Genomic DNA, 13,383 nt, shown 5'->3' with positions numbered 1-13,383 from the left:
TTCCAGCGTTCCCTTGGAAACCAAAAGGACGCTTTGCAGAATGCGCGCCACCTGCGCGTTCCCGCCTTAAAGATACAGTTCAGGCTTTTCCCAACAAATTCAGGATGATCCAACTGAGCAACAGACATTTTTCCATTTAAACTTAACATTCAGTTAACAAAATGACAAAGGCATGGTTAAAATTCTATTTTATTTTTAAAAAATGCTAACAATGTTGTTCATGCTCCACAAAGTTTAGATAAATAATAAAAGGAGGGATTAACAGGGAAGGCTAAAATGGAGAGGGCACTGGTAGCACATCCTCCAAGTAGCTCAATCATTTTCCATTTAACCACATTGCAACATTTCTGGTAAACCCAAATGGACAACATAAACAGGACACTTTAGAGGAAGAACTGGAGTGTGGCGTGAAACATTTATCATAACTTCCAATTTCATGAATACAAAGCCCTTCTTTCTCTATAAATAAGGTGGCCAAAAATGACTGTCTGTAAAACACTCATGGTGGGAAAACATAAAAGCCTTCCATTGTGACAAGTGATGTCTTGCATACAAAAGTCTCACACCTACAAAAGTCAAAAATAAATGTTCATTTAAAGCTTTAACCCACAAGCTGAACACAAGATAAAGCTCAATATCTATTATCCCGTTTTCCCTGGCAGATGAGCTGAAAGGCAGGTAACAGTGACACTCACAAGAAGGAAGTTTGTAGAAAGCATCAACATGTGTTTTTTAAAAGCTTGATACCAATGGACCTTAGGGTCAGACCCCATACCAGGTCACCTGACCAGATGTGAGGTGAGCCAGTAGATAATGATTGGCTGAAAAACTGCGGTGGCCACGGTGATGTACAGGCGGAGTCTTGGTTTGGCACTCGCCCCAGCCCCCATGGAGTCATGGGAGAGAGACGACAGAATCTTCATTTTGAGAGAGTGGACCTGATGGGATGATCAAAATTATGTTTACTCTTGGAAATAAAGTTTAAAGTAAGAAAAACTAATTAAACCATGTCAACTTGCTTCCTATCGTGCATTAAGCATGCATTACTAGTTAAGAGAATATCTGAAACATTTCCAGAGTTCTCAAGTACTTACAATGAAAAACATAAGGGCACACGATGACCAGGTGAGAGCCACGAAGTACCCATCACTGCCAAACAGCAGACCACCCAGCACTGTGAAAATCATCCTAAAACATAGAATCATCATGCTAAAAAAACAGGGGTATCATAGTAATGTGTGAACAAATGTAACAACGTGAAGTTAAAACAAATCTTACAGAGTCTAGATAACAACACAGATCTATTGGAGCCCTTACCCCACATATTTGTATCCACTGTAGGCAACGAGGTCAAAGATGGATAGGTCAGAGTGAACAGAGAGAAGGTAGAGACTCAGCAACATGACCAAGACCTCTATGACAACCCACACCAAAGCAGTGCTGGCACACAGACCAAGGACCTCTGGACTGAACCTGCCATTGAAGAAGAGACAATAATAATTATGAGGGAAGAACTTTAGTTTGTTGATTAAGTTACAAGTACTGTGTTAATGAAATGAATAAATTGTATCTGTAACATTACAGAAATCATATATTTGCTTGACCGTGTTTGTACAGTTCTAAAGAAAACGTAGTTATAATTATAATAATAGTTGAAGTAACCTCTTCTGAATGCCAAGGGCCATCCCAGCTAGCAAAATGTAGGTGATGAAAGCCATTGCTGAAAAACAATACAGTAATAAACAAAACAATTCAAAGTGTGTATTCCAATTCAAAAGATTCCATCATGAAAGATGAATGATATTAAACATCTTTCTGATATCATAAAATTAACTTACACGGTATGTAAAGGTCGGGCGCATTCACATCATGCCTGGGTGTGAGAGGAGTGTCTCTGTGGTAACGAACTTCCCAGTCCTATTGAAATAACAACATGTGAAATGTATTTACACATCATAGAGAAGTTATTGCTGAAAATAACATTTATCAGGTCACAGAATGTCTGTTTAACAATGTATCCTAATCTGAGTATGGAAATTGTGTGGAAACTGATCAGGCTTGTTAATATAAAAATTTATGAAACACAAATGCAGCGGTCCTTTTTACATCTGTAACAGAGGCAATGTTAATCTTCTGTGTGACCTCAACATCAAAACACACAAGTGCTAGCAGAGTGATTATCTTGTTTGGAGGCCTGACTATTAGATAGGTGCAAGAGAACATGAGACGAGACGAAGGAGGAATGCCAAGACTATCTCCATGACTTTGACACACCAGTGTGTGCTACAGTGCTGTTGGGTATCATACTCTGTGGAACATCATGTGTAAGGATGTGATATGACGTAATAAATGACTTGATTACCTGGTGTGTGTATGGAAACATGAGGAGCAGTAGTTTCTTCATTACATATTTGGAATCAACGGCAAAGAAATACTTCAGTTTGTTCACAGACACGTACCTGCTGATCTAAAGAGACAGAGATTGCACAAGTGAATTTCTCTGTCATCATAAGCACAGTCAAAGATGGTTGGCGCAGTCTCATCCAGCATCAAGAGTCGGACAGAGTAATGTGTCACAATGCTTCTAAGGAACAAACTATGGAAGAGGTCAACAGTAGGCTCCATCAGGCACAAACTAAGCCAAGTAACAGATGCAGACCAGCTCTAGAGCTCATGTGGCTACCTCATACACAGCTAACCCTAACCATCCAATCTTTATCCATATCTGGCTGAAGCCCTTTGATAAAATCTCATCCCCGAGTTGATCTGAAAGGATCCACACTTGAACGCAATGCCTTCGGAAAGTATTCAGACCCCTTGACTTTTTCCACATTTTGTTAGGTTACAGCCTTATTCTGAAATTGTTAAAATTGTTTTCTCCCCTCAATCTACACACAATACCCCATAATGACAAAGGAAAAACAGGTTTTTAGAAATGTTTGCTAATTTATTCAAAATAAAAAACTGAAATATAACATTTACATAAGTATTCATACCCTTTACTCAGTACTTTGTTGAAGCACCTTTGGCAGCAATTACAGCCTCGAGTCCTCTTGGGTATGATGCTACAAGCTTGGCACACCTGTATTTGGAGAGTTTCTCCCATTCTTCGCTGCAAATCCTCTCAAGCTCTGTCAGGTTGGATGGGGAGCGTTGCTGCACAGCTATTTTCAGGTCTCTCCAGATATGTTAGATCGGGTTTAAGTCCGGACTCTGGCTGGGCCACTCAAGGACATTCAGAGACTTGACCTGAAGCCACTCCTGCACTGTCTTGGCTGTGTGCTTAGGGTCATTGTCCTGTTGGAAGGTGAACCTTCGCCCCAGTCTGAGGTCCTGAGTGCTGTGGAGCAGGTTTTCGTCAAGGATCTCTGTACTTTCCTCCGTTCATCTTTGCCTCGATCCTGACTAGTTTCCCAGTCCCTGCCGCTGAAAAACATCCCCACAGCATGATGCTGCCACCACCATGCTTCACCGTAGGGATGGTGCCAGGTTTCCTCCAGACGTGACGCTTGGCATTCAGGCCAAAGAGTTCAATCTTGGTTTCATCAGACCAGAGAACCTTGTGTCTCAAGGTCTGAGAGTCTTTAGGTGCCTTTTGGCAAACTCCAAGCGGGCTGTCATGTGCCTTTTACTGAGGAGTGGCTTCCGTCTGGCCACACTACCACAAAGGCCTGATTGGTGGAGTGCTGCAGAGATGGTTATCCTTCTGGAAAGTTCTCCCATCTCCACAGAGGAACTCTAGAGCTCTATCAGAGTAACCATCGGGTTCTTGGTCACCTCCCTGACCAAGGCCCTTCTCCCCCGATTGCTCAGTTTGGCCGGGCGGACAGCTCAAGGAAGAGTCTTGGTGGTTCCAAACTTCTTCCATTTAAGAATGATTGAGGCCACTGTGTTCTTGGGGACCTTCAATCCTGCAGAAATGTTTTGGTACCCTTCACCAGATCTTTGCCTCGACACAATCCTGTCTCGGAGCTCTACGGACAATTCCTTCAACCTCATGGCTTGGTTTTTGCTTTGACATGCACTGTCAACTGTGGGACCTTACATAGACAGGTGTGTGCCTTTCCAAATCATGTCCAATCAATTGAATTTACCACAGGTGGACACCAATCAAGTTGTAGAAACAGCTCAAGGATTATCAATGGAAACTGGATGCACCTGAGCTCAATTTCGAGTCTCATAGCAAAGAGTCTGAATACTTATGTAAATAAGGTTTCCGTTTTTTATTTATTTATACATTTGCAAAAAATTCTAAAAATCTGTTTTCAATTTTGTCATTATGGGGTATTGTGTGTAGATTGCTATTTTATTTTATCCATTTTAGAATAAGGCTAATGTACCAAAATGTGGAAAAAGTCAAGGGGTCTGAATACCTTCCGAAGGCACTGTACCTGCTGCAACTCTAGTGCATTCAGCTGTTAGTTTTTTGGAATGTAGCCATCGTCCCAATGAAAATGAGACCAGCCTCTAGTGTGATTCTCTCACCTCCTTGCTGACAATATCCTTTCCCTGGTTGGCCAGGGAAGAGCCATACATCATGGCTGTACTGGCCATTGGGTCAGCAAACAGGTTGTTGACCCCAGCATCCCCTGGTCCTCCAGCTGGAGCCCCTCCCATGTTGTATCCAGTAGTGTAGTAACCCTGATTGTTCATTGGTGGCGCTGCAGAACTGGTATCTTCAAAGAGGAGAGGGTCCCCAGCGTGGGGAGCTGCATGAGCTCTTGGCTTTGCTACAGATGGAGATGAGAACTGGGACTTGTGAGATAGGTGTGTTAGTCAGTAGTAGTATTGTATGACGTCATATCAGACATATTTTGTATTGATAATAAATGTGATGTGAAAAATGACTTCATATATTATTGTAATAATATTTGTGTATTTAAGGCAGGTGTGGAGCTAGCTGGGGAACCTTCAACTCCGTTCTCTTATATCGAGGCTGAGTTGAGTTTTGATGACTGGTCTCGGTATCCGTTAGCAACAACATTGTCACCAAAAGTCGATTATTGTAAAAATAAACATTCTGAAAACGTTTACCCGTAACTATGTTTGTCCTGTACAACTGCGGTCCTTCCACGGGGTGCTGAAAATACTTCTAATAAACTTTATGCGAATACAACCACCGACTTTTTCCTCGTTGCTTATACTGCGTAAACTGAGATTCAATTGGTTCCGAGCACTCCGGCATCATTGGGACTTCAACGAGAAGAAAAAAAAAAAGTTGGTGGTTGTATTCGCTAAAAGTTTTTATTTAAAGTATGAATTTCAGCACCCCACAGAAGGACCGCACTTCTACCAGACAAACATAGGTACAGTCATGCGTTTTTCAGAATCGACTGATGGTGACTCAATGTTGTTGCTAGCAAATTCCGCGACCCAGTCATCAAATCTCAACTCAGCAGCCATATAAGAAAACGGAGTTGAGCCGGGGTTCCTCAGCTAGACTGTGGACCATGGCAATATTGAGTTACAAGGCAATTATGAGATTCAAAGAGTGACAATAATGAGTATTCAACCTGTAACTACCTTGACAACAACAATTCATGCATGATGCAATGACAGCCTTGCCTAAGCGAGCTAGTTAAATTTGCTAGCGTAGAGAACCTTTTAGCTAGCTAACGTTACTTACCACTTGCTCGGTAGCCATGTGGAAGGTCCATTGTAAACAGCTGTTCAAAAATAGAAATGTTCGGGTTTGATAATGGTTTGCAACGCTCCTTCATATGTTGCTAGATCTTCACATCCAGTAGTTAGCTAGCCATTTTCAATCCTGGCTAGTACACTACTAGCTAGCAAGCTATAGCTGTTTTCTGTCGCTATACTCTTGCTAGTTCGCTAATGTGCTAGCTAACTGAAGCGCTGGTTCGTTTTTGCCACCATTTCTGTGAGAACAATTCACAGTTAATTAAAGTAGAATAACATATTTCAACGTACACAATTATTTAAAACCATAACACTATGACCTAGTTAAATATTAACTATTTAAAAAGCCAAAACTTACACCTACCTACGTGTCTGCTGGTGCTTCCTAGAACCCGCCCCTTTTACTTTACCTTAACCTATTATTGGTCTTCTTCTCTGTGCCTGCGTGGCAGCGTGGATAAGCAAAGGTCATTGCTATTGGGGATCCTTGGGACGTCCCAACTCTGAAGTTACCCCCATTGAAGTTGAAATTTAAAATGGTTAAGTTAAGGATCCATGGTAGGGACGTCCCAATGATTCCAGATAGCACTAACTATAAGCAAAATACTTATATCAAAGAGTTGTATTGTTCTATTTGCACGTATATTGGCCCAAATAAAGATTGGTTCTGACTAGAGGGAGTACAGCTACGACCGGAATTAACTTTTTCTTAACAGGTTTGGAGAATTTAAAGGGCGTTATATGGTCATCTGCATTGGCCGTGCAGCATATGGTGAAACAGCCTCTGCAGAAGTCAGAGCATTTTCAGTCTCCAGTATCTATGCTGCAATAGTCTATGTGCCGGGGGGCTAGTCTGTTATATCTGGTGTAATTCTCCTGTCTTATCTGGTGTCCTGTGTGAATTTAAGTATGCTCCCTCTAATTCTCCCTCTCTCCCTCCCCTCCCGGAGGACCTGAGCCCTAGGATCATGCCTCAGGACTACCTGGCCTGATGACTCCTGGCTAGCCTGATGACTCCTGTCTGTCCCCAGTCCACCTGGTCATGTTGCTGCTCCAGTTTAAACTGTTCTGCCTGCGGCTAGGGAACCCTGACCTGTTCACCAGACGTGCTACCTTGTCCCGGACCTACTATTTTCGACTCTCTCTCTCTCTCTACCGCACCTGCTGTCTCGACCTCTGAATGCTCGGCTATGAAAAGCCAACTGACATTTACTCCTGAGGTACTGAACTGTTGCACCCTCTACAACCCGTGATTATTATTTGACCCTGCTGGTCAACTATGAACGTTTGAACATCTTGAAGAACAATCTGGCATTAAATGGCTATGTACTCTTATAATCTCCACCCGGCACAGCCAGAAGAGGACTGGCCACCCCTCAGAGCCTGGTTCCTCTCTAGGTTTCTTCCTAGGTTCCTGCCTTTCTAGGGAGTTTTTCCTAGCCACATCTGCATTGCTTGCTGTTTGGGGTTTTAGGCTGGGTTTCTGCTGATGTAAAAAGGGCTTTATAAATACATTTGATTGATTGATTGATTCATACTTCTTGCGCTTTGCGGCACAGCGCAGAGCTGTTGTGGAGGAAATTGTCAAGGAAGTGAGTTTGTGTTTATACAGGACCTCCCGCCCCCACCTACCATCAACCAATCATGTCAATGCGGAGCTATACAGAGCCCTCTGCATTGTTACAACATTTGGGAGGCCCACAGCGATGTGGGACTGAGCTCAATTTGGCCTCCGGAGGCCCCGCGATTGCGTCACCTCCTCCATACAGAGTCTCCGACCACATTTTCGGATCAAGCATAAATTGGCTCTCCTAACCTGCTACGAAAAGTATCTTCCGGTTGTAGCTGTACTCCCTCTAGGCACAACCATAAAGATGGTTGTCAGTAGTTACCACAGCCACAAAGTCCAAATTAGCTATATCTTAAAATGTCATAAAAACAAAAATTAGCTTTTTGTCTTAATTTAAGGTTAGGGTTAGGCATAAGATTAGCAGTGTGGTTAAGGTTAAGGTTAGGTTTAAAATCAGATTTTAAGAAGATCAAATGTAGAAATAGGTAGGGTTTAGCCTTAAATATGACTTTGTGGCTGTGGTAACTAGTGACGACCAATGAAGATTCAGCCTATGCAATGATTGGTTTTCATGAAATGTTGATATTCATCAGCTCCTTCAACCTTGGCCTATGTAAACAAGGATAGGCTCTATGCACGCATCACTTCCGCATTGGCGTAAGGATGCTTGGTCATTTCCGGTTACCGGAAAAAAACATTACAGTGACAGTAGACCGTTATGATGGCAGAGATGAAGTTTACAAGGTGTTTGCTGGAGTTGCCTAAAGTATCTGTTAATGATATACGGATGGTCGTCCGGACATCCAGTACGACACCACGTAGCAAACTGGATAAAGGCTTCAAATTTTACGTTTCTTCTTTTCTTTGCAACTTTGAAGGTAATATGCTAACGCTAGCTAGCCTGAGTTAGAAGCCTTGCTTTGGTGTTTTAAGTCATGACTCCGTCCTTCTTCAGGTTAATCATGCTTTAAATAAAGTTTAATCATGTGTATATACCTCTCACTTCATGTGTTTGTACTTTTATGAAAGTATCAGGTAAAAACAGGGCTACAAATGAGATCTCTGTGAGAGCCCACTGCTACCGCTCAATCAAGAAACTAAAGCCACCACACCAGCTGAGAGTAGGACTAGATTAAGTGACACGTTCAAAGTCTGTTGAACTTGTTCAAGGTTCCGTTCAACACATGTTTTACTCGTTTAATGTTACCACAGCTTTGATTGCCATTGCTAAGAGAACACTTTAGAACTTTAGTGGTTTTCACGATAGCTGAACAGTGGTAGCCTAATACAGACCAGGGTAGCTGAGTGGGAATTGCCATGCTTTGTTGTTGGGTCTGTTGTAAACAAATTGGAGTTTGGTTTGAAATGTAAACAATAATGAGATGACTACTTTTTCCTGACTTGATGACTGCAATGACAGTAACATATTCCACTCAGCTATTCTTCAAACTGCTGATGGTCTACTCAAAACTGTCCTGTCATCTTTACTTCTTTCTTTATAAACATATGGCCCAACTTCCTTGCTTTTGTACTTGATGTTTCTACTTTTCAAGAGGAATTAGGAGCAAAACCTTCACTCTACTGTTGTTATTGGTACTAGGCTACAATGTTGCACCACTCACCTACTGCTCTGCCAATACTGTTTGAAGGTAGGTAAATGGCACAAGACAATAGGTAAGTGGTGGGAGACAGTATAGCCAAGTGGTAAAAATAAATAAATATATAGTAAAAAAACTAACAGAAGAATTGCATCTGGCAGACACTGTACATTGCGGCACACAGCAGTGATGGCTGGAAGAGCTGTCATCCCGTTTTTGAAAGGACACTTTCGTACGTTTACACGTCATCGTGTTATAAGTCAAGACGAAGTATTACAAGTAAAAACATTAACATAAACATTAAGATAAACAACAACAACGACGAAAATTAACCGTTTCGGATGTTTTTGACGACAAGCATTCAATGCTAGCATACGGTAGCACAGCATTCTACGATAACCGGAAGTTTACATCCATCCTGAGATTTAACCGGAAATACGTCATGCTCGCCTGTGCATATCGCCTATTGTTGTAGTCTTTACCATGTCAAACATTTAGAGTATCATGACATGAATACACATATTCTAATGTGTATATATATGCTACACAGAAAGCGGCATAGGTCCTAATCCAGGCACTTGTCTTCTCCCGTCTGGATTACTGCAACTCTCTGTTGGCTGGGCTCCCTGCCTGTGCCATTAAACCCCTACAATTTATCCAAGTTCTCTCATGTCACCCTGCTCCTCCGCACACTCCACTGGCTTCCAGTTGAGGCTCGCATCTACTACAAGACCATGGTGCTTGCCTACGGAGCTGTGAGGGGAATGGCACCTCCTTACCTTCAGGCTCTGATCAGACCCTACACCCAAACTAGGGCACTATGTTCATCCACCTCTGGCCTGCTAGCCCCCCTACCTCTACGGAAGCACAGTTCCCGCTCAACCCTGTCAAAGCTATTCGCTGCTCTGGCACCCCAATGGTGGAACAAGCTCCACCACGACGCCAGGACAGCGGAGTCACTGACCACCTTCCGGAGACACTTGAAACCCTACCTCTTTAAGGAATACCTGGAATAGTATAAAAATAATCCTTCTACCCCCCCTCCCCCATATTTTTCAGAGATTATCTGATTAGTCAAAATACCAATTAGGGGGGAAAAAGGATCAGATTTGGGCTGCCTGTGTAAACGCAGCCATATAGAGATATTTATATAACTATGGCCAAGATCCATCAGAACAGAACCAGCTACCTCCTGAGTGTCTAATTAGGCAGCCCAAATCTGATCCTTTTTTTTCACTAATTAGGGCGGCAGGTAGCTTAGTGGTTAAGAGCGTTGTGCCAGTAACCGAAAGGTCGCTGGTTCTAATCCCCGAGCCGACTAGGTGAAAAATCTGTCGATGTGCCCTTGAGCAAGGCACTTAACCCTAATTGCTCCTGTAAGTCGCTCTGGATAAGAGCGTCTGCTAAATGACAAATGTAATGTAATGTAATGTCTATGGTAGTAGCAGAACCCTATGTCCTTGAAGAGGTGGATTGTCATCTTGAGCTTGGATACAGAAACAAGTATGCTCATTTATCAAGAATTGTTGAGCAGAGGAACATTACTTCAGTTTGACACTGCTTGATTCAATTAGTAGGCTATTTGCTGCTTCTAGGCTTATTTGTCACCTAAGAAATAGAACAAATATATATAACAAAACCCCATTGTAAACACAGTGTTGGTTTACATAAAACCAAATTACAGTGTACTATTCCTCTGGCTAACTTTAGTTTTATAGAAGGTAGCCCATGTTGTCTTTTGGAAGAAACAGTGACTCATGGTGACTAATTAAATAAATTTGTTAATTGTGAAAAATAAAAAATTAAATAGGGAAAGTTATTACTTGTAATCTGATACATAATCAAATGAACAACATATCAACAAAACATTATTTTTCGAAGATACACCAAAAAGACGGAAATTAATCATCCTTATTAGATGTGTGTATGGTAGGAGATTGCGTGTGTGTTATGGGGGAGTGGATGAGTAGGTGTGTGTGATGTGGCCTACGAAAAAAACATGAAGACTTATAAAATGCATCTGCATGTGTAAGTGGTGGGTTGTGGGTGTGCATGGTTGTACGATGTGTAGCTACCTCTGCATGTACATGTAGTCTACGTTTGTGATGCATCAATGATGCATGTCTGAGTCAATTGGTGGCATGTCATATAGAGACAGAAAGGGTGTGTCATCACGGCATTCCAGAGGCATTAAGTCATCTTCACCTCCCCCTATATTCTCATTCAACACTCCGATGAGGTGTCATTCATATAGTATGCCACAGAGAGAGAAGTGCACGTGTCTCCCCATTAACAAAAGGAAATAATACAGGCAAAGTAAACCCGAAAAGAAGGAAGTGGCAGTAGTATTAGGTCACAGTATACATAAGACAAAAACGCGATGCTGAAGTGAAAATCTTTCACTTTCACGCATTGTGATAGTGCTGGTGGTGACAAGTGACAAAAACAACACTAAGAGCAAAATGGCTCAAATTATAATGATGATGCAACAGTCATTATTCACTGTATCTTACATTTTTGTCAATTTATCCTAATGCATGCTGCTAATAGTTTTAGCCTTATTTTGAGCACAGTGAAATCCGATTTTACTCTATATCCTAAAATACAACCTGGTACAAATAGCAACTGAATCCTACAGTAGGCTATGTATTGGCTTCGATAATGCTTAGTAGTTATTCACAACAGATGAGTCAACCATGTCGGGAACTCAACCCCAATAGAACCATAACGGAGAGCAGGGACTGCAGCGGTTCAGTGATATCGCAGCCAATACTAGATTTAGGATTTAAGCATTTTTATGGAAGCTTTTGACAGTAGTCTCCATAGAAAACCGCCAGCTACTGGCACTGCCAAAAACAGTTGAAACAGATGGAGAAATAATTCAGCAACAGGCTGCGTTCACACAGGCAACCCACTAATTGGTATTTTGACCAATCACATCACAGCTTTTTCAGAGCTGATCGAAAAAAATATCCGAATTAAGCTGCCTGTCTAAACGCAGCCATAGTGTCATTCAGATGACTCACATTTTACATTTTAGTCATTCAGCAGACGCTCTTATCCAGAGCGACTTACAGTTAGTGAGTGCATACAATTTTCATACTGGCCCCCGTGGGAATCGAACCCACAACCCTGGCGTTGCAAGCGCCATGCTCTATCAACTGAGCTACACGGGGTCAGGCAGCATTGTCTAGATTGATGTGGTCTGGAAAAGAAAGTGTATGCAAAGCATGGGGCAGAAACGTGTAAAATTCAAAGAGAGCATGCTTTCTGCCCCTGTCATGGGTTAGCTGACAACATCACGAAAACGATGCACATGCTTCAGTGGGGTAGATGTCCGTTAGTTGTTGTGATTCTGGATGGCCAGATAGCTGCCAAACAATGACAAGAAACTGCCATGTGGGGAATCGTAAGTGTGTCATTGAAGCTAGTGTCATCATGTTCTTGATACCATGTTGTGTTTTGACTGATTTAATGCTAATATGGCTCAAATTTGCTAGCTAGCTAACCATAAACTGTAACGATGTATTTGAGACAAGTGCTCATTGTGCAAATGTATTTATGTTTTCAATTAACATTGGAGACGAAATATAGTTTACATGTTGTCAAAAATCTAAGCCAACCCCATCTGTTTGCCCTATAGTTGCGCACGCGTCGGTTTTGTTGGTTCAGGAGCTGAAGAAATTCGGCTTGGCCCCTAAGACCCTCAAACTTTTACAGATGCACAATTGAGAGCATCCTGTCGGGCTGTATCACCGCATGGTACGGTAACTGCACCTTCCGCAACCGCAGGGCTCTCCAGATGGTGCGGTCTGCCAAACGCATCACCGGGGGCACACTGCCTGCCCTCCAGGACACATACAGCACCCGATGTCACAGGGAGGCCAAAAATATTATCAAGGACATCAACCACCCGAGCCACGACCTGTTCACCCCGCTATCATCCAGAAGGCGAGGTCAGTACAGGTGCATCAAAGCTGGGACCGAGAGACTGAAAAACAGCTTCTATCTCAAGGCCATCAGACTGTTAAATAGCCATCACTAGCCGGTTACTCAACCCTGCACCTTAGAGGCTGCTGCCCTATGTACATAGACATGGAATCACTGGTCACTTTAATAATGGAACACTAGTCACTTTAAAAGTGTTTACATACTGCTTTACTCATTTAATATGTATATACTGTATTCTACTGTATTTTAGTCAATGCCACTCCAACATTGCTAGTCCTAATATTGATATATTTCTTAATTCCATTCTTTTACTTTTCGATTTGTGTGTATTGTTGTGAATTGTTAGATACTACTGCACTGTTGGAGATAGGAACACAACCATTTCGCTACACCCGCAATAACATCTGCTAAATATGTGTATGTGACCAATACAATTTGATTTGATTTAAACAACCAAACTGTCTAGGAGGATTCCCGGGAACACTTGCTGGAGGAAACTCACCATAAATGGGCACTTACGTCATTCGCACGTGGCCAGTTACACGCCGAAAAACAGACAACACCATTTCCAGTAAATTGGGAGGGGCGTAGAAAAACTATAGTATCGGTTTGGGTGTTTATAAT

At 42.2% G+C, this 13,383-nt stretch overlaps 1 protein-coding gene across 5 annotated transcripts; it reads right to left on the bottom strand.

Annotated features, from left to right (window-relative positions):
• Positions 1 to 171: 171 nt before the first annotated feature.
• LOC311107634 (protein YIF1A-like) lies at positions 172 to 6,048 on the bottom strand. 5 transcript variants are annotated; one of them, XM_084150164.1, is made up of 9 exons: positions 5,999 to 6,048; positions 5,627 to 5,666; positions 4,486 to 4,730; positions 2,363 to 2,467; positions 1,839 to 1,917; positions 1,663 to 1,720; positions 1,318 to 1,473; positions 1,095 to 1,188; positions 172 to 938 (listed from the first exon to the last, which is right to left on the bottom strand). In XM_084150164.1, the coding sequence occupies exons 2-9, from the start codon at positions 5,655 to 5,657 to the stop codon at positions 780 to 782; spliced, it is 927 nt and encodes a 308-aa protein (XP_084006290.1). In that variant the 5' UTR covers positions 5,658 to 5,666; positions 5,999 to 6,048; the 3' UTR covers positions 172 to 779. The 5 variants fall into 5 exon arrangements, with proteins under 5 accessions (XP_084006290.1, XP_084006289.1, XP_084006288.1 ...); XM_084150163.1 differs by having other exon boundaries at positions 6,005 to 6,046; XM_084150162.1 differs by having other exon boundaries at positions 4,486 to 4,755; positions 5,999 to 6,043.
• Between the last annotated feature and the right edge of the window lie 7,335 nt (positions 6,049 to 13,383).

Source organism: Coregonus lavaretus, assembly GCF_964263955.1.
Source record: "Coregonus lavaretus genome assembly, chromosome: 32".
Lineage (NCBI taxonomy): Eukaryota > Metazoa > Chordata > Actinopteri > Salmoniformes > Salmonidae > Coregonus > Coregonus lavaretus.
This window is presented reverse-complemented; position numbering and strand designations above follow the sequence as displayed.

What these genes read in the sequence shown, in the direction of transcription:
- LOC311107634 (XM_084150160.1), bottom strand. Translation starts at nt 5,720, where the DNA reads ATGAAGGAGCGTTGCAAACCATTATCAAACCCGAACATTTCTATTTTT. An exon ending in ACATGGCTACCGAGCAAGTG is followed by an intron (nt 4,731 to 5,626) that starts GTAAGTAACGTT and finishes CTCCATCTGTAG; the next exon opens with CAAAGCCAAGAGCTCATGCA. An exon ending in GTGCCCTTATGTTTTTCATT is followed by an intron (nt 939 to 1,094) that starts GTAAGTACTTGA and finishes TCATCCCATCAG; the next exon opens with GTCCACTCTCTCAAAATGAA.